Source organism: Callorhinus ursinus, unplaced genomic scaffold, assembly GCF_003265705.2.
Source record: "Callorhinus ursinus isolate GAN/ISIS: 27379988/994484 unplaced genomic scaffold, GSC_fseal_2.0 scaffold45, whole genome shotgun sequence".
In the NCBI taxonomy this organism is placed as follows: Eukaryota; Metazoa; Chordata; class Mammalia; order Carnivora; family Otariidae; genus Callorhinus; species Callorhinus ursinus.
Window position 1 is genome coordinate 11,859,128 of NW_027397107.1, and position 20,843 is coordinate 11,879,970.

The 20,843-nt window shown below is 43.3% G+C and overlaps 1 protein-coding gene across 1 annotated transcript in view; it reads right to left on the bottom strand.

The window, feature by feature from the left end:
• Positions 1-6,133, bottom strand: part of FAM174B (family with sequence similarity 174 member B) — a 150,402-nt gene extending 144,269 nt beyond the window's left edge. The window contains exon 1 of the mRNA XM_073882286.1: positions 5,928-6,133. Coding sequence (XP_073738387.1) covers positions 5,928-5,941 — 14 coding nt within the window. The 5' untranslated portion in view covers positions 5,942-6,133. The remainder of the gene's footprint in view (positions 1-5,927) is intronic.
• Positions 6,134-20,843: the final 14,710 nt, after the last annotated feature.

Here is a 20,843-nt window from a genome sequence, read left to right on the forward strand (position 1 = left end):
AAATAAATAAAAATCTTAAAAAAAAAGTTCACAGCAAACTGCTCATTCTCCCAAATTCACTTAGAGAAAGGGTGTGGCCTTTAATGACCCCTAATTGCTTAGAGGGGCTGTTCAAATAACCTGCTCCACAAACCTGAGTGTTAGCCATTCCACACACCTCTTCACACAAACAGCCTTAAGCTCAGACAATGTGGGAGGGGCCAGTTTAGCCGGGTGGAAGGTCAAGGGCTCTGAAGGAGAGTTCTTAATATTTGGAACACAATTCCCTTGTCCATTCCCGTTTCAAACAGTTAAACCACTGTCAACTTGACTTCTTCCCCCCATGATAGATAATAGACACATAGAGACTTGAGTTCAAATCCCAGCCCCCTCCTTTAGAAACTGAGAACATAGGACAATTATTTACCTCCCTAAACTCTAGTTTCCCCAACTTTTTAAAAATAGGAATGCTCTGCAACTCTCATATAAATAAAAAGAAAGGGAGAAGATACAGCAAATGTGGCAAAATGTTAATTGGTGAATCTAAGATAACACTATGATGGTAATCCTTTTGCAATATGTATCAGATCAACACGTTACATAATTCAAACTTATACAATGTTATAAGTCAATTATAGCTTAATAAAGGTGGAAAAAGTTGGTTAACCTGGGTGATACAGATGTCTTTTGAGACTATTCTGATAGTCTTGAAATAGGTTTGAAATTTTCTTTAAAAAAAGTTAGGGGCGTAGAACAATAAAAATACCTGGTGGGGACCATGAGTATAGATTAAACCAGACTGGCTATTAGGTGAGAATTGTGGGGTGAGAGAAGCAGAGGGGCTCATTACATTATTTTCTACTTTTTTAAAGATTTTATTTATTTGACAGAGAGACAGCGAGAGCAGGAACACAGCAGGGGGAGTGGGAGAGGGAGAAGCAGGCTCCAGCTGAGCAGGGAGCCCAATGTGAGGCTCGATCCCAGGACCCCAGGATCATGAACTGAGCCGAAGGCAGCTGCTTAACAACTGAGCCACCCAGGCGCTCCTCTACTACCTTTTTTTTTTAAGCAGGCTCCACGCCCAACATGGGGCTCGAACTCACGACCCTGAGATTAAGGGTCACATGCTCTACTGACTGAGCCAGCCAGGCTGTTTTCTACCTCCGTAGATTTTTTTTTTTTTTTAATAAGTTTTTTAAAAAACACCACTGCTATATGGGGTAAGAAACGCGCCAAGTGCCGGCACCTGCCTCCATTGTTCATTTAGTGGAGACTCCTCCTTAATCCCTTCCCACTTATTTTCGCTTGCTCTTCTGCCCCAGGCAAAGGTTGCCCTACAATGCCATTTTCTTCTCAGATTTGCTCTAAAATACAAGGTTTGGGTTGGGAGCCGGGGAAGAAGGGGCTGTTTTTTTAATCTTAAAACACCTGATGATTTACAACACTGCTGATGACTAACTGGGAGCTTTGCACCATTCCTTGGATTTAAGAGTCCCACAACTGAAAGGACTTCCTTTCCGGCAGGCAGGCCAACCCTAAGGTGTAGAAAGCCACAGGAATGCTGGAGAGATCAGTGTACGAAGCAGAGGTCCCACCTAAATTGTCCATTCGCCCTGAACTGCTCTGGCCAAGCTCTGAGATTCCTGGGCTCCTTGTTCCAAGGCTGCTGAGGGCGACCCTGGAGCCTCAAGGTTGAGAAATGTCTTTGAAGGCACAAGTGCCCACTTTCCTGCTGCATGCCCTGCCTCACTCCTCCATCACCCCCACGTTCCAGGAGCCCTAAGCAACAGGTACTTGGTTCCCAGCTGGACTTGGCTCTCTGCCACAGATGTGTCTTTGCCCTTTCTCTTGGACTGAGCTCACGCCTGCAATGCCCAGCCCAGCACTGTCCCCAGCAATCCTGCCTCTCTCTACCAGCTGGGTAATACTAAACTAGTTGCTCAACCTGCGAAGACTATCTTTCTCTAAGGGGATATTATTACCTTCTTCCTGGAATTGTTTTGCAGATCAGGAGAGATGGCATACAGATGTGGCACTTAGCATGAAGAAACAGCTCAACAGATATTATTACTGAACACTTCGCAGACTAGACGGAAATATCTTATGCCTTGGTAGACTGTAGGCTCCTTGAGAACAGGGAATGTATTTATCTTCTTTACATCTCTAGTGTGTATCATAATACACGGCAGGCGGATGGACTTGCAAATACCCATGAATCAGAATCACATGAGGGTTTGCTTTCACTTGTTGCAAAATACAGATTCCTGGGCTCCAGACTCACTAGGCACCGGGTCCTGGTTACTGCACGGTAGCAAATAAGTGAAGATACCACCCTCTGGGGCGCCAGGGTGGCTCAGTCGGTTAAGCGTCTGCCTTTGACTCTGGTCATGATCTTGGGGTCCTGGGATTGAGCCCCGAGCCGGGCTCCCTGCTCAGTGTGGAGCCTGCTTCTCCCCCTCCCTCTGCCCCTCCCCCTGGCTCATGCTCTCTCTCTCACTCTCAAATAAATAAATAAAATCTTAAAAAAAGATTTTAAGGAGCTGGACAGGGCAGCTTTTGGAGGAGAACTACAGAGAGTCAATTTCCTAATTTTGGGGACCAAACACTACTACTAGGAACAAGTGTTTAAAAAAAACACTTTAAAAAAAAGATATCACTCTGTGATCTTTGTCAGTATTGGCTCTTCATCTCTAATACGGACAACTGTGACTGATAAATCATACATAAAGTGCCACTAAGACACTTCAAAACAAGTTCAGTCCTACCCTGCATTAATGTCCCAGAGCTGCAGGGACAAATTCCCACAAACTAGATGACTTAGAGACAACAGAAATGTGTCCCCTCAGAGTTCTAGAGGCTAGCAGGGCGAAAATAAGGTGTCTGGCAGCACTGCGCTCTTTCTGGAGGCCCTAAAGGAAAATCTGTTCCGTGCCTTTCTCTTTGCTTCTGGTGTTGCCAGCACTCCTTGGCACTCCTGAACGTGTAAACATGTCGCTCCCATCTGTCTCTGCAGTCACATACTCTTCCGTCTCCAGCTTATGGGGATCCCTATGATGACAAGGAGGGTCCACCTTGACAATCCCAAATCTCCCCACCACAAGATCCTTAACTTAATCACATCTGCAAGGGTTTTGGGTTTCTTTTTTAATTTTTTTTTCGCAGATGAACTAACATTCCAGAGATTAGAATGTCTTGGGGGGCAGGGGCATTATTCAACACACCACACACCCGAACCCCAGGAGATTAAACTGAGATAGATTTGTAAGCTCCCCATGTGATTCTCTCACAGCTGTGAAAACTATTGAGCTGGGCACTTACTCTAGGTTTGTTGAATGAATGAACTTCACTATGAAAAATCCCCCTCTCCTCCACTGCCTGACTTTAGGGATAGCCCTCAAGGGAGAGAGACCTTTCTATCAGGTTCCACCCCTAAAAAAAGTCTAAAAAAAAAAAAAGCCAAACAAGTTTTTGGAGTTCCTGACCTCCCAAAATACAGCGGGCCACAGACACGTCCCATCAGAGAAGACGTCTGCTCCTTTGGTTCCCTTTGCAATGCAAGTTTCTCCACCGGGGGGCAGATGGCTCCCCGGGCGGCTCAGTTTACCCCTTGCCCCAGAAACGCTTGTGCAATACTGACCAGACTCCCCCAGGAAAAACTCGTGACTCAGCCCTTGTTTACAATTTGATTTAAGAGACGAAGGCTGTTGAAACATCTCAGCCCATGGCCACTAAGGGATTCCTGAGTCCAGGCGCATCATCACACAAGGCAACCTGAGAGGAGCGACCTTCTCTGGGCTCCTCCCAGCAGGGCTTCTGCTGTGGGAACTCAGACTGTGCTGATAAATGTTTAAGCACCAGTTCCCCAGAGGCCAAAAGCCCTGGCTCTGTAGCTTTACCTATTGCTGAGACATAAATATTCCCATTGTGGCCAATTTCAAGCTGCCAGCATGATGTCCCGTTCTCACCAGCAAACGCCAGCCCATCACTGCAGCTCTCAGCCATTGACCTGTGGAAAAACCACTCTTCTCCCAGTGAGATTTGCAGGCCCAGGAGCTGGACAGGGCAGCTTTTGGAAGAGAACTACAGAGAGTCAATTTCCTAATTTTGGGGACCAAACACTTCTACTAGGAATAAGTGTTTAAAAGAATCACAGATCTTTACAGTCCCTACCCAACATGAGAGTTCTAGGCACAAAACAACACTGACGTCTTTCTCCTCTGTCATCAAACTTTATTTCTCCATCTCTCTTTTTTTTAAGGATTTATCTACCATTGACTCTGGGCCATGGGCCAAACGCTGTTTCAAGTGCAGGACACACCTTGACTCAGTTTACCCTCACAAGAAGCCTGTGAAACAAGCACTTTAAGGATCTCTGTTTCAGCAGATGAGTAAACTGAAGCACTGGGAGGTTAGGTCAACATGCCTAAAGTCACAGAAACCTGAATCGCCTTTACAATTCCCAATAAAGAGTAGAAGAAATAGTCTCCCAACCCAGGAGCTCATATGTCTTAGATATACAGATCTGTGTAAAAATAAGCAGCAGTATCTATACATATTTAATTGTAAATTGAACCTAACAGACACGTAAATATAACCAATAAAAATGTTCACAATGATCAGTCTTGGGAATAACAGCACTTTGTCTTTCCACATTCATCATCACTAAAAAGGCTTAAACCTCTTTGCAATTATCAATTAATTACACATCAATATTCCTCAGAGGCTAGACAGTACATTTATGGTCTGTTTTATAGTCATTTTATTGCTGTCATTAGTAATGAAAATAAGAACGCTATGCACCACCCAATGTGTCACGCAGAGACCAGAATTAGACATGGTCATTGTTCGAAGGTTTAAAACAGAAACTAAATTCCCAAGAAATGACTGTTTCATTAATAACAATACCTCAAATTTATAGAGCATTTTATGTTTAAGTTTTTCATGTGTAGTCAATAGAACACATGGAAAATAACCTGCAGCCAGCAGACCTGAATTCAAATTCTGGTTTCTGCTCTTAATACTCTTCTGAGTATAATTTTTAACCGTTTAATTTTATTTGGAATAGGTCAGATTCATTTAGTTGAAATGCACAAGTCACAAAGATTTATGGGAAAATGTTCCCAAATCAGTGCCCCCCCCACACACACACACACACCAGACCTACCTCCTTTTCTTGGAGGGGGAAAAAAAGTTAACTTTTTTATATCCTTCCAGGGATATTTTATGCATATGTGATACAAACAAAAAAGACACATTATCTTGTACCATTTTATGCCAATGTTAGCATTCTACCCTCATGGAAATTCTGATCTAGATTCCTCTCCTGTAAAAGGGCGGTGGGGAGGATTACATCAGAGAATCACAAAAATACCTAGCCATAGCGCCGGGCATGGAGTTAGCCCTCAATAAAATGCCTAGGAGTTCAAGGGGTCTTCAGTGTGCCTCACACTCACCCAGTGCTTGTTAATCACTGACTGCCTCCCGCCTCCCCCCGAGTTTCCAATTTGGAAAGTCTGGTGAAGACTCCATAATTTGCATCCCCAACCAGCTCCTAATGCCACAGAAGCTGCTGGTCAGAGAGTCCCTTGGGAGCCTCACGGCAGAGCGGGAGCTTAGATGCCCGCGATTAAAACCTGCAGGTCCTGCCGCCGGAGCAAGTCACTCTCTGAGTTTCAGTTTTCTTATGTCGTTAACAAACGGAACAACGCCCACGGCAAAGGCTGCCGTGCACGTTAGGAAAGATGCAGCAAGTGCACGGACTCTGTCGCGGTACATGCTCAAGAAATGAAGCGCGAAAGAGGCTGGGGGCAGCTAGGAGGGCAGGGATCCCCCAGGACACGCGCGCCAGCGCCCCCACCCCGGGGACCGGCGGGGTCGAGGGCAGCCACATCTGAACACCGAGGTGGGGCCTCCTGCTTCAAAGACCTCGTACACCGAGCACCGCGTACCGAAACCCCTCCATGCAACTGCGTGTCGCTTACTGCTCAAACTGCGTGCGAGGATGCAGAAGACTCCGGTTGAACCCAAGCGCCACGTGGGCGCACGACACCCGGCACACCCGGAGCCCCGCCCCCACGCGCCCCGCCGCGCTCGGGACTGGCTGCGCGCGAGGACGTGCGGCCGGCAGGGGAGGAAATGGCGGCGGGGGCGGGCGGGGCCGGGCGCGGACGGCCGCCAGGGGGCAGTCGCGCGTCTGCGGGCCGCGGCCGGCTGGAACCGGTCTGGCCGGAAGTGGGGGTGGCGCCTTGGCTTCCGCTGCGACGCGCCACGTGCGCGGCCGGGAGGAACTGGAGAAAACAACAAAATGGCGGCGGGGGGCGGGGTTCTTCTCCCCGCCGGGCGGGGTCCCCTGGTGACCTTGAGCCCGCGGGTCCCATAAAGGGCGGCTGCATACGCGGGGCTCGGCGGACGCGTGGAGTGGGGTGCGGGAGACGGGGCGCCTTGTCCTCTTGTCCGGCCGCGAGCCTGCGCTGGGACAGGAACCGCGCTGGGCTGTGGAGCCCGAGCCCTAGGCATCCCCGAGGGTCACTGCGGCGCCTTCGCATGAAGCAGCCGGCCTGCTTCCCAGTCACTGTTCTGGGTTGTAGGGGTTTTGTGGGGGTTTTTGTCCCTGCGTTTGCAGCTCTCTGCGAACTAGGACAGAGAAACGCCTTCCTCAGGGCGTTTTCTTAATGGAGGGAGGTTAGGGGCGGCAGATAGAGCTAGGCGAGTCCTAGTTGGCTCGAAATGCAGTCCCTCCTGTTTCCAGCAGTTTGGATGACCCGTTTCCTGCCTTTGTTCAGAGTTAGAATTGCATCCCTCTTGATGGAGGAAAAAAAAAAAAACCCTTCCGTGCTCTGGGCTTGAAAGTGGCCTCCCCGCTCTGTGCAAGTGTCATTGGAATGCGTGTGACCTCTTGTTTGTACAGGGGAGCTTCCCCGGGACCGCGAATGTGTAGCAGAGACCGCAGCTCTGTTGTTTCTATCGTCCGAGACCTCGGTCGTGTTTCAGAAAGAGAAATGTAGATGTTGGTGGTTATGTGTCACACAATGCAGGAAAAAGGGAAGAAGTCGCCTTCTTCTTCGCCTAGCGTTCGTGGCTTTTAGATAAAGGCCTGCAGCTTCCCCTTCTTGTGCATGGATCTGGAGCTGGAAAACCGAGCCATTCAGTCTCCACCTGGACAATTGCCCCCGCTCGATTTAACTAACTCACCGTTTTATTATTTTACATGAGGTTGAGACGCAAAAGAGCCAGTGTGGGTAAAAATAGTTAACACAAGCCGTGCTGCTTGTGATGGTATATTTAGAATAAAGGAGACGTTTGTCCTTGGTTTTATTTATAAATTTGCCGTCATCTTTGTGTTTCAGATGCTCTCATTCTTGGTAATTTGTGAGGTCATTTAGCAAGTCTGAAATGATATGACTGTTTGAGGGGGTTGTTTTTAAATAAAACTTGCCTCCCCCAAAGGTTTGGGAGGTTTAATTAGTAAAAACTTATTGTAATAAGGGCCCCGAATGAGGGCACGCTACAGTGACAAAGCTCAGGAAAGACATTAGTTTACAAAGGAACCCTTACGGTTTCCTCTGGTAGGGGTTTTAACACGTGTGATCAAAACTGTGTCGCTATTAAGTGACCGGCTAGAAAGGCATAATGTGGTCAAGAGGGGGAAAGAATGCTCAAGGTTTTTATTTTAAGGATTAAATGCAGATTTTTGACCCAAGCATAGGTTCCAGAGAATTTCCCTTCAGCCACTCATTTTTGTATCCATGCCTTCCAAGGTTTCACTGCAGACTCGGCCATTATTTTGCAAAAAAGGGCTGGAATGTTTCCAAAGGATCGTTTAACCTGGAGGGGTAAGGACCCTCTCTCCTCTCAGCCTGGGAAAAGATTGCAGCTTCCTTAATAGCATGTCGTAAAAAGGAGCCTGCCCTGTTTAGTCGTTATTATGGTGCAGTGATTGTCCCCTTTTTTGTCTCCTTTGTATACATGATTCAGATTTTGGGCAACTTTTTCTGCAAATACCACTGAACACAAGAATTAGTATATCCCCAGGACTTGTTTGCCTCCAAGAATTTCATTAACACTGCCTTCCTGTTAAAAGGAGAAAATGTACTTTAATTTTAGAGTAAAATATCATTGCAGCAAATTTGGTTTTTTAAAAACTGGAAAAGCAGTAAGAAGAAAAAAGAATCTGTACTCCAATAATTCAGAGGTACTTGTCCTTCTAGATACAGATTTAAGTTTGTTGGGGGGGGCATTATGTTGTGTGTACTATTTGGGACTTTTACTTTAAAAATATATTGTTTTAGTTTATATTACTAAAGCAAATTATGCCCAATAGAAAACATGAAAAGTACGGAAAAATACAAAGAAAAAAAAAATCACCCATAACGCCACTATCAAGGAATAACCAAGGTTAAGCAAATTGTATTTGTCTTAAAGTAACACTGTACCTCGTTTTGTAACCCACGGTGTGTATTTAGCCGCGTATAATGTACATTTTCTTACGTCAAATAAGAATGTTAATGATTTTTAGAGCCTGCATAATATTCTATCGGATGCATTAACCATTAACTATTTTCTTACTCTTGAGCACCAAATTTGTTTGCCAATTTTTGCGCTTGTAAGTAATACTGACATGAATACTTCCGTACAAAAAGCCTTTTAAGATTTTGTAAAATGAAGTTTACAATGAATCTGAACTTTTTAAGGTTTGTTAGTACATATTTGACTCCCCAAACTATTGAGTTAATGGCGTGCCATCATGGGCGTTCTAATTACCATGCATCAGCATGCCATCTGAGGTCAAATCCTGTCTCCTCTACTTTCATTGCTTTCCTCTAAATTTATTTGTTTTAGTTATAAATCATTTATTCTTGGTGTATTGTTTTTGATATGGACGTGTGTCTAATAAATACCTGACATGGATGTTTGAGTTAAACATTTAAAAGGAGTCCTTTCTCTGTCAACCTGTTAGAAACACAGAAACCTCTTTTCCTTGTAACTACTTCATTTCTATGTATAGATGTGACACAAAAGAAATTCATTGTTGAAGTTTTTCTTTCCAGTGTGAGGCAAGTATGTCAGCTTTGTAGTTCTCATTGTAAAATAAATGAACTAAGGGATTGTGGACTTTGTCAGTTTAAAGGCCTCTAACCATCATGTAGCATCATTTTATTAGTTATTTCCAGTTGTTTTGTTGTGGATATGCTGCCAGACCTTTATCCACAGGGACAGGAAAAACAGCTCTGTTGGAAACCAGGTGACAGGCACAGTAGATGTAAGGTTTCTCTAGATCAGTGTAATGATACTCGGATACTCCCTACCAGGAAACCATTCTGTGTAGTCTGTTCTTCCAAAATCAAACTGTTTGCTACAGTCATTCTTCTCTCTCAAAAGCATTTAGAGAATGCTCAGAAGTAAAAAGGAGTAAGACAAATGTATGAATAATGGATACGTATCAATCCCCAGCCTTTCCATGATGGTCTCAAAATTACCTCAGAGAATGCGACCCTCATTCCTGGGGCAATATCCTTTCTAATCACCCTTATACGTTAAACAGCCCTAGTCTCTCTTTAAATGAAGTCCTCATTACTAAACTTGGAATAAGATCCATTCCACTAGAAGAGAGAACACAGTTTGTTAAGAATATTTATTCAAACAGATTTGGGACTTGAAGAGCTACCATACATGGCAATCATTATTATTCTAGAAGTCTTCCTTTTGGTGACAGTACCCCAGTGCAGAGGCTTATCTCTGGGACTATCATTTTTGAGACCAGCTAGCTACTTAATAGTCTGATTCTACAGATAAAACAGCAAAAAACATGCAAAGATTTTTTTTAATTATATCAGGGCTGTGTATTCTGAGATTAAAACCTGTTATTAGAGATTCTTTCACTGTAATCCTTTCAAAAACAGCTCTAGATTTTTCTTGTTTTATCATTCGGATTTCATAGATGATACCCAAGACAGCAAATGGATCTTAGTTCTTTTAAGGGACAAATGACTTTGAGCAGCTTTTGGGAGCTGTTTAGCTCTTAGAAACCTGTCTCCTTGGAGCTGAAGTTTAAAATCTACTGATATAAATGGAAAAAAGGGGTGGAAGTAGGAAGAAGAAGGAGGAGAAGCAGAAGAAATCTATTTTTTTAATACTTAAAAAGTATTTAATATTCTCTAATCTTGAAAACATCCAGATCCCACTCTGAGGTACAGTGAGTGGCCAGCAGTGAAAGGCAGAGACGCCAGAAAGAATAGAGGGAATCCAGGTTGTCCCGTGTCCTAGACTTTAGGCCCCAGAGTCTACACTGCTACATTGGCAAGTTGTGGGCACATTCCAGCAGGGCTGGGGCTCTCCCGACCGATGCATCATTAGCTTCTAGTCTCCCCCAAATCTCCTTCTGTCCCCCATATCTAATAGCCCTAAAGTTCTCCTCATCCCTTTAAATGTACCCTTAGCCTGGCAAACTCCTACTCATTCGTCAAAACTCAAACCTTAATATCCTGATGATGAAAGTATAAATTGATGTAACTCCTTTGAAGGGAAATTTTTACAAAAACTATCAGAATTTAAATGCACCATACCTGTGGATCCAGGAATTCTGTTTCCAGGAATGTATCTTGTAGATATCCTCACACATGGGGTAAAAAGGAAATGTATACAAAAATACTGTTTGTAATAGCAAAAGATTGTAAAACCCTACATGTCCAATAGAGCACTAGTATTACAATTTTAATTTATCCCTATTAGGAAATACTATGGGGCTATTAAAAAGAAGTAACTCTACAAGTACTGATTTCCAAAATATATTGTTACATGAAAGAAGTTGGGATATAAAAGTTGAGTAGAAGACACCACCATTTGTCCAAAAGAAAGAGGGGGAGGGTAGTACATTTATATTATATTTATATCTCTGATCGGCAGTCAAGGGTCTGAGGGAGGAAAGATTTCACTATTTTTTTGTTCTGTTGGGAAAATGACTAACCACCTGTATAAAATATAAATTTCTTTAAATTAATAAAAAAAAAAACCACCTTAATTCCAGTGTCTTTTCTTTTGGAATGCCTTGGCTGGCCCTCTCCCTCCATTTCTAGCCAATTTCTCCCTCCTTCATACTTCCAGAGTTGCCCCTATGTTTTGAATGTAATTCACCCCATTGTATTGAACATAAGTGTCTACAAGACTGGTTTCCCTAGAAAACCAAGAGCTTCTAGAAGCTAGGACTGATATTGTATTCAGATTTTATTTATCCCAGAGAGAGAGAGAGTGCTCGAGCAAAGGCAGAGGACAAGCAGACTCCGCACTGAGCGCAGGACCCTGAGATCATGACCTAAGCTAAAACCAAGAGTGGGGTACTTAGCCAACTGAGCTACCCAGCCACCCCAATCTTGTATTCATTTCTATGTTCCAAGCCCCAGATGATACATATACACACTTTTTTTTTTCTTTTGAAGGAATTAATGGAAAAGGTCTAGAATGGGTCTCTCCCGAAACTGCCCTGATCCTATTCTGGTTGTCAGAAGGAGAGTTTGAGCTCTTGTAAACTCACCCTAATAATCTGGCCCCACCCTATATTATCAAACATTCCCAGCAAACCTTCTTTTTTTTTTAATTTTATTTATTTATTTGAGAGAGAGAGAGAGAGAGAATGAGAGATAGAGAGCACGAGAGGGAAGAGGGTCAGAGGGAGAAGCAGACTCCCCACTGAGCAGGGAGCCCGATGCGGGACTCGATCCCGGGACTCCAGGATCATGACCTGAGCCGAAGGCAGCCGCTTAACCAACTGAGCCACCCAGGCGCCCTCCCAGCAAACCTTCTTGTAGCTCTGACTACATCTGACTTTTCACTGTTTTTGTAATCGTTGTTGATTTGTCCTGCTATGTTTGAGTTTTTAAAAATCCACAGTCTCTAAGGCACCTGGGTGGCTCAGTCGGTGAAGCGTCTGCCTTTCGCTTGGGTGGTGATTCTGGGGTCCTGGGATGGAGTCCCGAGGCGGGCTCTCTGCTCAGAGGGGAGCCTGCTTCTCCCTCTGCCTCTGCACCCCCCCCTCTGTCTCTCATGAATAAATAAATAAATCTTTAAAAAAATCCACAGTCTTTTCAAACTCCTTGCCTTTGAGGTGCAGTATCCTCTACTAATGTCCTTTCCCACGTTGGCTGCTCAGTCTTCAACATTCAAAGTCCCTTCGTCTTTGAGTTGATGGTATAGTGGTGAGGGTAGCCGCCTTCCAAAGGCACTTCCCCTTTGAAGCCTTCCCGTTTTTACCCAGCCTTCGTCAGATAAACTTGATGTTCCCATGGCTCTCTGATCAAACTTGGGATCACCAGTCATTTATTGCAATTATCATTTCACCTGTTCACCTGACAAAAATAAGGATTCTTCAAAGACATGGATTTTTACCTTGTTCATCTTACTCATCTTGGAATTTGTGCCTGATATATAGCAGGCACTCAATAAATAATTGTTGCATTAAAAAATAATAGTTGTTGCATAAATGGATGAATAAACAAGGTAAGAGTAAGTACTCACGATATTTTGATGGGCTGCACGTGATAGCCATCTGTTTACTTATTTGGGGCAGCATAGTTGAATGCTGTGTGTGTCACATTCCCACCTCAGCCTGGCATCTTGAACCATGGAGCTTCAGGTAGTGGTTACCACTCTAATGCAGGTGGAGAAACCTAATTATATGTGTCCTTTTGAAGTCCCTTAAAGCAGGACTGCCAGATTTGACAAATAAAAATACAAGTTGTCCAGTTAAATTTGAATTTCCAGTAATTTTTAGTGTAGTTATGCCCCAAATATTGCTTTTACTAAAAAAAAATTATTCATTGTTTATCAGAAATTCAAATTTGACCAGATGTTCTGTATTTTATCTGGCAACCCTACCACAAAGGCCGAATTCCCAAACCCTATCTTCCTGTGTTCAGACCCAGTTAATTCTTCTTAGAGAATTTTACGAACTATGCAGTCTTATCATCTTTATGAAATAAATAACCCAAATCTCCCAATTCAGCTTACTAGAATTTTTTTTTACACATTTGAAAACTTTGCTTCCTTCCAAAACTCCTTTATTATGTTTTAACCATCAGAGTTAGATTCTAATTTATAGTAATTTAGACTCTTAGCCACTTAATAGTAGAACTGGATCTGCGAGGGAAGATCCACGTGACTCCTTCCATTTGAATCTTCTGTTTTTCTCTCTGTCTCTGGTGTCTGTCCGAAGTATGTCTTAGGTAACAGCAGATTACATCTCAGCACGATAGGGCAGTAGGGCTGGTCTGGGCGGTGAGAAACCCTGAATTGCTGTTTGCATTGTAAAATGCCACTTTCCTGTGGAGGGAAGGCAGGAGCCACACCACCAAGCTCTGGGAACTGCACTGGCCAGCTCAGCAGCCACTAAGTATCATTACAGATGAGGCTTTGCACGACAAGACTATTTTAAAAGTTAGAAACATCATCTGATCTGAAATCGGGCATTTTTAGATTTCAGTCTCAGCACTGGTAAATTACCTCGCAGGCCAAAAATGCAGGCACCAACAGCGACTGCACGGATTTTTGTTTCCAAGGAACATTTCCCTTGACATGAAATCACATTCCCCTGGGGCTTGGAAGTGAATGACAACTCTCCAGGATACACCTTTTTGCTACATGTAATTAGTTTTCCCTGTGGTTCTATAAAGTAAGATAATGTCACAAGTGTCATCCCTTCTTTAACATCCAGACTTGAAAATTACAGGCTGAACATTGTCCTACATGGTTAAACTAATGCAAAAAAAAAAAAAAAAATCCCTGAGTACGCAAATAGCACAGCTGTGAGTTCTGAAAAACACAAACGACGGTCAAAAATTACTAAGAAGGGGCAATTGGAATGAGAGAATTTACATTAGGGGCAGAAAAGGGACATTTTAAAAAGGGCTTGGAGAGGACATGTAAAGTGACTTAATATGGCAAAGAGGCATAGGGAGAATGTCTCAGTCCCGGAGTGGAAAATCAATTTGCCAGGGCCACGGTAAGACTGAAATATCACCTCCACATTTCGCGAGGATCCCTTCTGACACAGTCATGTAGGCAGTCAGAGCCTGAGCACAGAAGGAGTGAATAGGTATGCCTGAGAGTTTACAACAGAAAAGACAACTACCACCCAGCACACCAACAGAGGAGGAACACAGTGCAGGGCCATCTTTCAAATTCTGAAATGGACTGAACAGACATTCTTAGGTCAAGAGCTTTACTTTGGGAAGACCAGTATTTCTTTTTCACCCCCCTGTTTCCAGGACGGCTTCTAGCAAATACTGCTTGGTAAGGGGAATAAATTCAGAGCCACGGAGTGTAGTAGAATATATCCTCGAAGTTTACATGCAAAAAACAGGAGAATTATGTTATTTATTTGTTCTTTCAGAGAAATAAGACAGCAATAAACTACCGCTTAACTTGTAAATCATAAAAGCTTCGCACATGAAGAAAGTACTTTGACGACCAAGAAGCAGGAAAAATCTTATATTTATTCTACTGTAAAAACTGATCTATGAAGAGAGGATAAATTTTCTGATCCATGCTGAACCCATCCTGTTGCCTCTTAAGCACGTTTATCTTGTTTTTTGGTAATTTTTAGTATCTTATAATTTGTCAATCCACCTGTCAAAAATAGATTTACTTTGCTTCAGAGCCCAATCATTTTTAAACCTGTTGCATAGTCAATGAAACTTTATTCCTGAAGCTGTTCCTTTTGTCCCGTTCCTGTGTGTTTAGTGGCTCTTTCTACACCAGAGTAGACATTTCAGGTGTTCGGAGTTTTTTCCCCCCTTTCTTAGTTATGAGGAAGCCTATTCGTTTCGACATTTCTTGCCTAACTATAGACCAGTCCTAGAAACTTGGAACTAAATTTTATTTCCTCTAGGAAGATAAAATGGAGATCCCCCCCCCCCATTTAGTTTACAAGGGCGACTAGCGCAGGGTCTTCAGGTAGGAAATGTGAGGGTGCCTTTAAGAACAGCCGCGGTAATTTTCCACAGCCGGGACAGCCCCGCCCACGCGGCAGGCGGCTGGGTGCGGCGGAGTGCGGCTGCGCGGCGCGGCGCGCGCCTCCCGTTGCCTGGATACCGCCTCCTCCACCCCCGGCCTCCAAAGCCCTTTTGTTTCCAAGATGGCCTCCGAGTTCTTTCTTAATGCCCCCGGAACAAAGCCAATTGAACACCCTTAAGCATAGAAGAAAGCAAGAATTGTATGGTTGGCTTTAAGAGTGTTCAATGTCAATATTTATTTACTGTTATAACTTTACGAAAATCCTCTCTGTTGGGGTGTCTGGATGGGAGAAAAATCGGGGAGTGCCTCAGGGTGTGTGAGCCATGGTCTCTTAGCTTTTCCGTGACAGGGCTTTTGGCCTCAAAGTTGGAGATACGTTCGTTTCTTTGGATAAGAATAATGTTTTTTCCTGTTAAACTAGCTCAGGAAGAAGTCTTTTCAGGTTTAAACTGGACTCTGACGCTCAGCGTTAAAGACCATATAAAATTATGTTGAGCTCAATTAGGGTAACCCCCCGCTCCCCCGGCCGTGTCCGCTGTCCTTTAAAAATACCTGTTGATTTTTCTGTTTTTCTTTTTCTCGAAAGGTTAGTTTAAACACAGATTAATCTCAGTGTGGTACCATTATCATCATTATAAGATGGCAAATGCCTCTGGGGATAGGAATTATGTTTTATTCATCTTTATGCCCCAGAGGTGTTTCTAACTATAACAAATCTTCGAATAATGTAGCTAAATAATCCTAATTAACTTTTGAGCCTTTTTTACTACGCCAAGCACTGTGCTATGAGGCGGGTACTATGAGATAGCGTTTATCTCCCGTATTACCCGTAGGGAAACTAAGGCACCGGGAGGTTCAGTAGTTGCCTGCAGCACCACAGCGAGTAAATGGTGGCAGGGAGATTCAAACCTGGGCAGCGTGAGGACAGCCTGCGCCAGACTGCCCTGGTGCCATACTGCCTCTGAAAATACTGCAGGGAGTCCATGATGTTTTCCAATTGCAGCACTTTCAGGGAGGAGCGTGGAAGTCTCTTTCCCTGAAATATGTTCCTCTTTGTTGTGAATAGACTTTTCACACTTGTATCAGTCAGGGCATTTAGATGCTTACCAGAGCCCGAGCTGGAAGACACAAATTCAGCTAACCTTGGTGGCAGGTGTTGGGGAAATATAATTAAAAACAAAATCTGCCAACCCAAAGAAATCTCTCAAGTAGAAGAGAAAGAAAACAGTTTTATTATTGAATAGAGAAAGCATTAAGCCAAAATAGGATGTGCATCACAGGCAATCCGTTGAGAGATCAGAAGGACAGGAAGAAATGTTACCCTTTTGCACAGCTAAGCAAATACACCCTATTACGTACCTGTTCTCAAAATAACTAGTTCTCAAGTAGGAGGACTTGACAGCACCGTTTGTCACACATAGTTCGTCTTAAACTCACCTTGGCAATCGGTAGCTGGTAATCTGTATTAGCTAATTAGCATCATCCAAAGGAAAAAGTAAATTTACATCTTTATGACAGGATAGGTAGGTTTGCAACTTAGAACCAGGAGCCTAAGTTAGACTCCTACCCTCCCACAAAAAACGGGGAAATAGGGATGCTATCTTCCTTGGTAATTACATTTCAAAGAGATGGCTCCCAGGTCATTGAGAAAGACATTCCCGGGTTGAAAAGCCAAGTCTTATTTAGCTTTTAAAAAGGTTTACATACTTCTCAAAGGGGCAGATAATTTACAATCATAAATTTTCTAAAGTAAATGCTGGGGCGCCTGGGTGGCTCAGTTGATTAAGCGACTGCCTTCGGCTCAGGTCATGATCCTGGAGTCCCAGGATCGAGTCCCGCATCGGGCTCCCTGCTCAGCGGGGAGTCTGCTTCTTCCTCTGACCTTCTCTCCTCTCTTGTACTCTCTCTCTCTCATTCTCTCTCTCAAATAAATAAATAAAATCTTAAAAAAATAAATAAAGTAAATGCTGAAAGGAGGGGGGTTTCCCTTTCCCTTTCTGTACTAGGGAAATTTATTTATTTAGATTTAGATTTACCCTGACACAAGATACAGAGGCAACTCAGGTCAGCTCTTCCAATCGAAGATTGTGCTTGCATTCAGATTTTCACCTCACTAGCCCACCTTTTCCCCAGACATAATAATGAGTCAAGGAGTAGGAAGGCAGGAGAAGCGTTACCTAATGCTGAGAGTTAGGTTTTCTATTTTGATTTGAATTCTTACTTCCTGGTTTCTTTGAAATTACATCTAATTCCTAGCAGATGCTGAGTGAATTTGCGTGCTGCACTAGACCATGAAAATGTGTCTAAGAACTGCCAAGCAGACAACTGGCTTTCCTGTACTTCTGAGTTCAGTCTTAACTCTTCTGTCCTCCCTCTTCATTACACAGCCTTGGAGAGGTCTGACAGGAAGGACCTCCCCCTCCCCCCACCTCTTAAGCCTCCACTGACCTACCTCAGCTTCTTTAACCGGTTGCTTGGCTAAGGCCTCCGTGCCTTAGCAAGTGGTGATACCTGACACTGGACCACCTTCCTCTAGGTTTCTGCTTGCCTTGCATTTGTACAACTAGCAAGGCAGCTCGGCCATACCTTCCTTCTGGAATCCTTCGCTGCTCACTAGCCTGCCACTGACTTGGTCTCCCCTGGGCTCTGGATTACTTGGTAACTTCCCCTATGTCTATGTGGGTGTAGACATGTTTAATGTATTATTCCTTAAACTTCTTGAGCTAGAAGATCTTTGTTAACAAAACAAACAAAAATCTTTAAATTGCCAACACCTCACAGATCTGAGATCTAGATGAGCAGATCTGAGATCTCAGACTGGTGAGATCTGGCTTCATCCAGCCCACCAAACTATTTTGTTTGACTCTTTTTTTGTTTGTTTGTTTGTTTGTTTAATTCCAGGTCACCTTTTATAATCTGGATTTACATACAAATCAGGGTCTTTGACTTCTCTTTTTTTTTCTTTTTTTAATTTTTTTATTGTTATGTTAATCACCATATATTACATCATTAGTTTTTGGTGCAGTGTTCCATGATTCATTGTTTGTTCATAACACCCAGTGCTCCATGCAGAACGTGCCCTCCTCAATACCCATCACCAGGCTAACCCATCCCCCTACCCCCTCCCCTTTTGACTTCTCTTTAAAAATAAGATGTGGCCATCCTGGGTCTGTTTCCCCGTGACAGCTGGTATCCGGTGGGACGGGAACTCTCCACTTTGCCTCAGCCTTTGACGCTCCCTATCGCTTTCCCACTGAAGCTAAGTATAAGGCGGTCATCTAAAGTGAGTGTACACTGATGTTTTTCTTGGAGTAAAATACTTCTCAGTACCGAAAGAGAGGAAGCAAGACTAAAAAGCATCTTTCAAGGGTAATGGGAGAGAGCCCATTCCATGGTGGGGGAGAAGAGTTGCCTCTGGGTTGATTAGGGACATAAAATACGTCTGTCTCTATTTTTCTTAAATCCACTGCTTTGTTTATTTACGTTATCTTCCTGGCCACTACAGATACTTGAGTTTTTGACCAGTAGGGTAGATACTCAGAAGCCGTTTGAAGAAAAGAGGGAAGAAAGAAGAAAGGAAAAATAAGTTCAGCAAATGGTTAGGATTCCAAACTTTTCAATCCAGCTACTTAAACAGACTTTCTAATTTATCACCTTTAGCCAGTCCTTCAGTTGTGCCCTGAACATCTCTTCTAACATTTGCTGCAGTTGGATTGAGTGGGTACATGATACTCGGATTCCTATAGCCACTACCTTAGCAAAAACCAAGGAGGTAAATTCGTACATATGCTTTGTTCTTGATGACTCCACAGGCTTAGAATACACACAACAAAAAAGTTCACTTCATGCAGGTAATCCGTTTTCAGAAGATTATTATTCACAGCACTTTAAGATAAATAGTGTTTGGGGCACCTGGGCGGCTCAGATGGTCAAGCATCTGCCTTCAGCTCAGGTTATGATCCCAAGACCCAATCAAGTCCCACATCGGGCTCCCTGCTCAGCGGGGAGCCTGCTTCTCCCTCTCCCTCTGCCGTTCCCCCTGCTTGTGCTCTCTCTCTCTCTCTCTCTCTCTCTGTCAGATAAATAAAATCTTAAAAAAAAAAAGATAGTGTTTGATGGATAGAACTGAAAGCTATTTGGTAAGTGCTTACATATTACAATGAGCATCTAAAAAGATACTATCTTTTCTCTCTAAACACAAGTGAGATAAGAATCACCGATGCACGTGCAAAGTAGGAGGATATTGGTATTCATCTCACAGAAAATTGACCAAGATAACAAAACCATACTTAAGAAGTTACAAACATTCTTTAGTAGAGCTTTTGTTTTCAAGGAAGGGTTTTTAATTACCATTTCCTCTTGAATTCTCATAGCTCAGATTTACACTGTTTGAACAAGAATCTTACCCAGTTTGATGGAGTAGAGAATCTTTCTGAGCACCTTGAGTGTTTCTGTCTTTTAATGGCATTATTGAGTATGGAGTGATAAAATGGAGCCAATGCAAAGTATTTCTTTCTGCCCCCAACGTGCTGTGACATCATGATATAAACCTCTCAAGTAGTCTGTCTCTTTTCCTTGCCTGGGATTTAAAAGCCACTAAGTTATTGTCTTGCCTGGCCATCTCCGTCCTTTTCAAATGTGTGGAGCTGCTGGGGCAGTGGTTGGTGGTGGGATCAGTTTAGGAAAAGCCTCACAGTTGATTCTGACAATATCCTGCCCTTAAGAACCCCCAGTTTTCCTTTTAGGCCCACTTAAAAACAAGTGAGGGATTCCGTAGGGGAAGGGTGCATCAGAGAATTGTACATTTGTTAAACTCATTGTGAAAGAGTTCTGTGCACTTGGAGAAACAACAGCCCACGGTGCAAATTGCGTTTCTTTTGGACTTGAGAAAAACTGAATGAACCATCCAGCCGCTAGAAAGGACCTAAAGCAAAGTTGGCATCTGGAGACCCATGTTTTGCTGAAAAGACTCCCTGGGGATGAGGGGAAAGTGGCTATACTGCTGAGAAATGGAAATAAATTGCCTCTTTCAGCACCTAGAAGCTGCCCAGAAATTTAAATTCCGTTCTCCGTTAGAAAACCCAAACCATATTGCACGTAGTAGGGTTTGTTTATTCTGCACATCTCATCACAGTCCTCCAGATATTTTAACAGCCGTGCTTGACTATGTGGTTGGCACAAGGATCACAAAATCTTTAGTAGCTAGGGAAGCTCGTTGGCAAATAGATTTCTTGTATGTGATGTAAAACAGGCTCATTCAGAGAACTACACATTTCCTTGTGGTTAGATGTGAGAAACCGAAGCTCTGATTATTGCTATTTCTCTAGGCATGCTGCAGTAATTGTGTCCTATCTACAAAAATGGAGAAATATTTACTCTTTGCAGGTTTTCGTTAGCTTCAACAAGGGTAATTGCAAATATTTTGATACCTCGCTTTATTTTAAGGATACTGACAATCAAAGAAAATCCTCAATTTGCTAAATTATAGCATTGGTTGGAAAGAGAGGGAAATATTTTTTTTTTTTGTTATTTTGATTCTTTCTCATTCGGGATCTGCATGAGTTTCCATCCATAGTATGGAGTGGCCCTGTTTATCCTAGGAAACCAGCCCAAGCCAAACCAGTCTCCTATTACTGCAGAAATTTGAAGGATACGTGAACTGACTGATGTCAATTAACAAGAAAGGCGTCTGCTGCCATTTTCTTAATCATCCTATTGAATCTTCGTAGCCTATGCATCTTCTCTTTTCTTCAATACCAGCTGTCCTTGTCCTTATTCTAAGTCAAACTGACATGGAATCTATTCAGGGCTGTTACTTAACTCGATGAGGAAAGCACTCTGCTGCGTGCTAACCTCCCGGA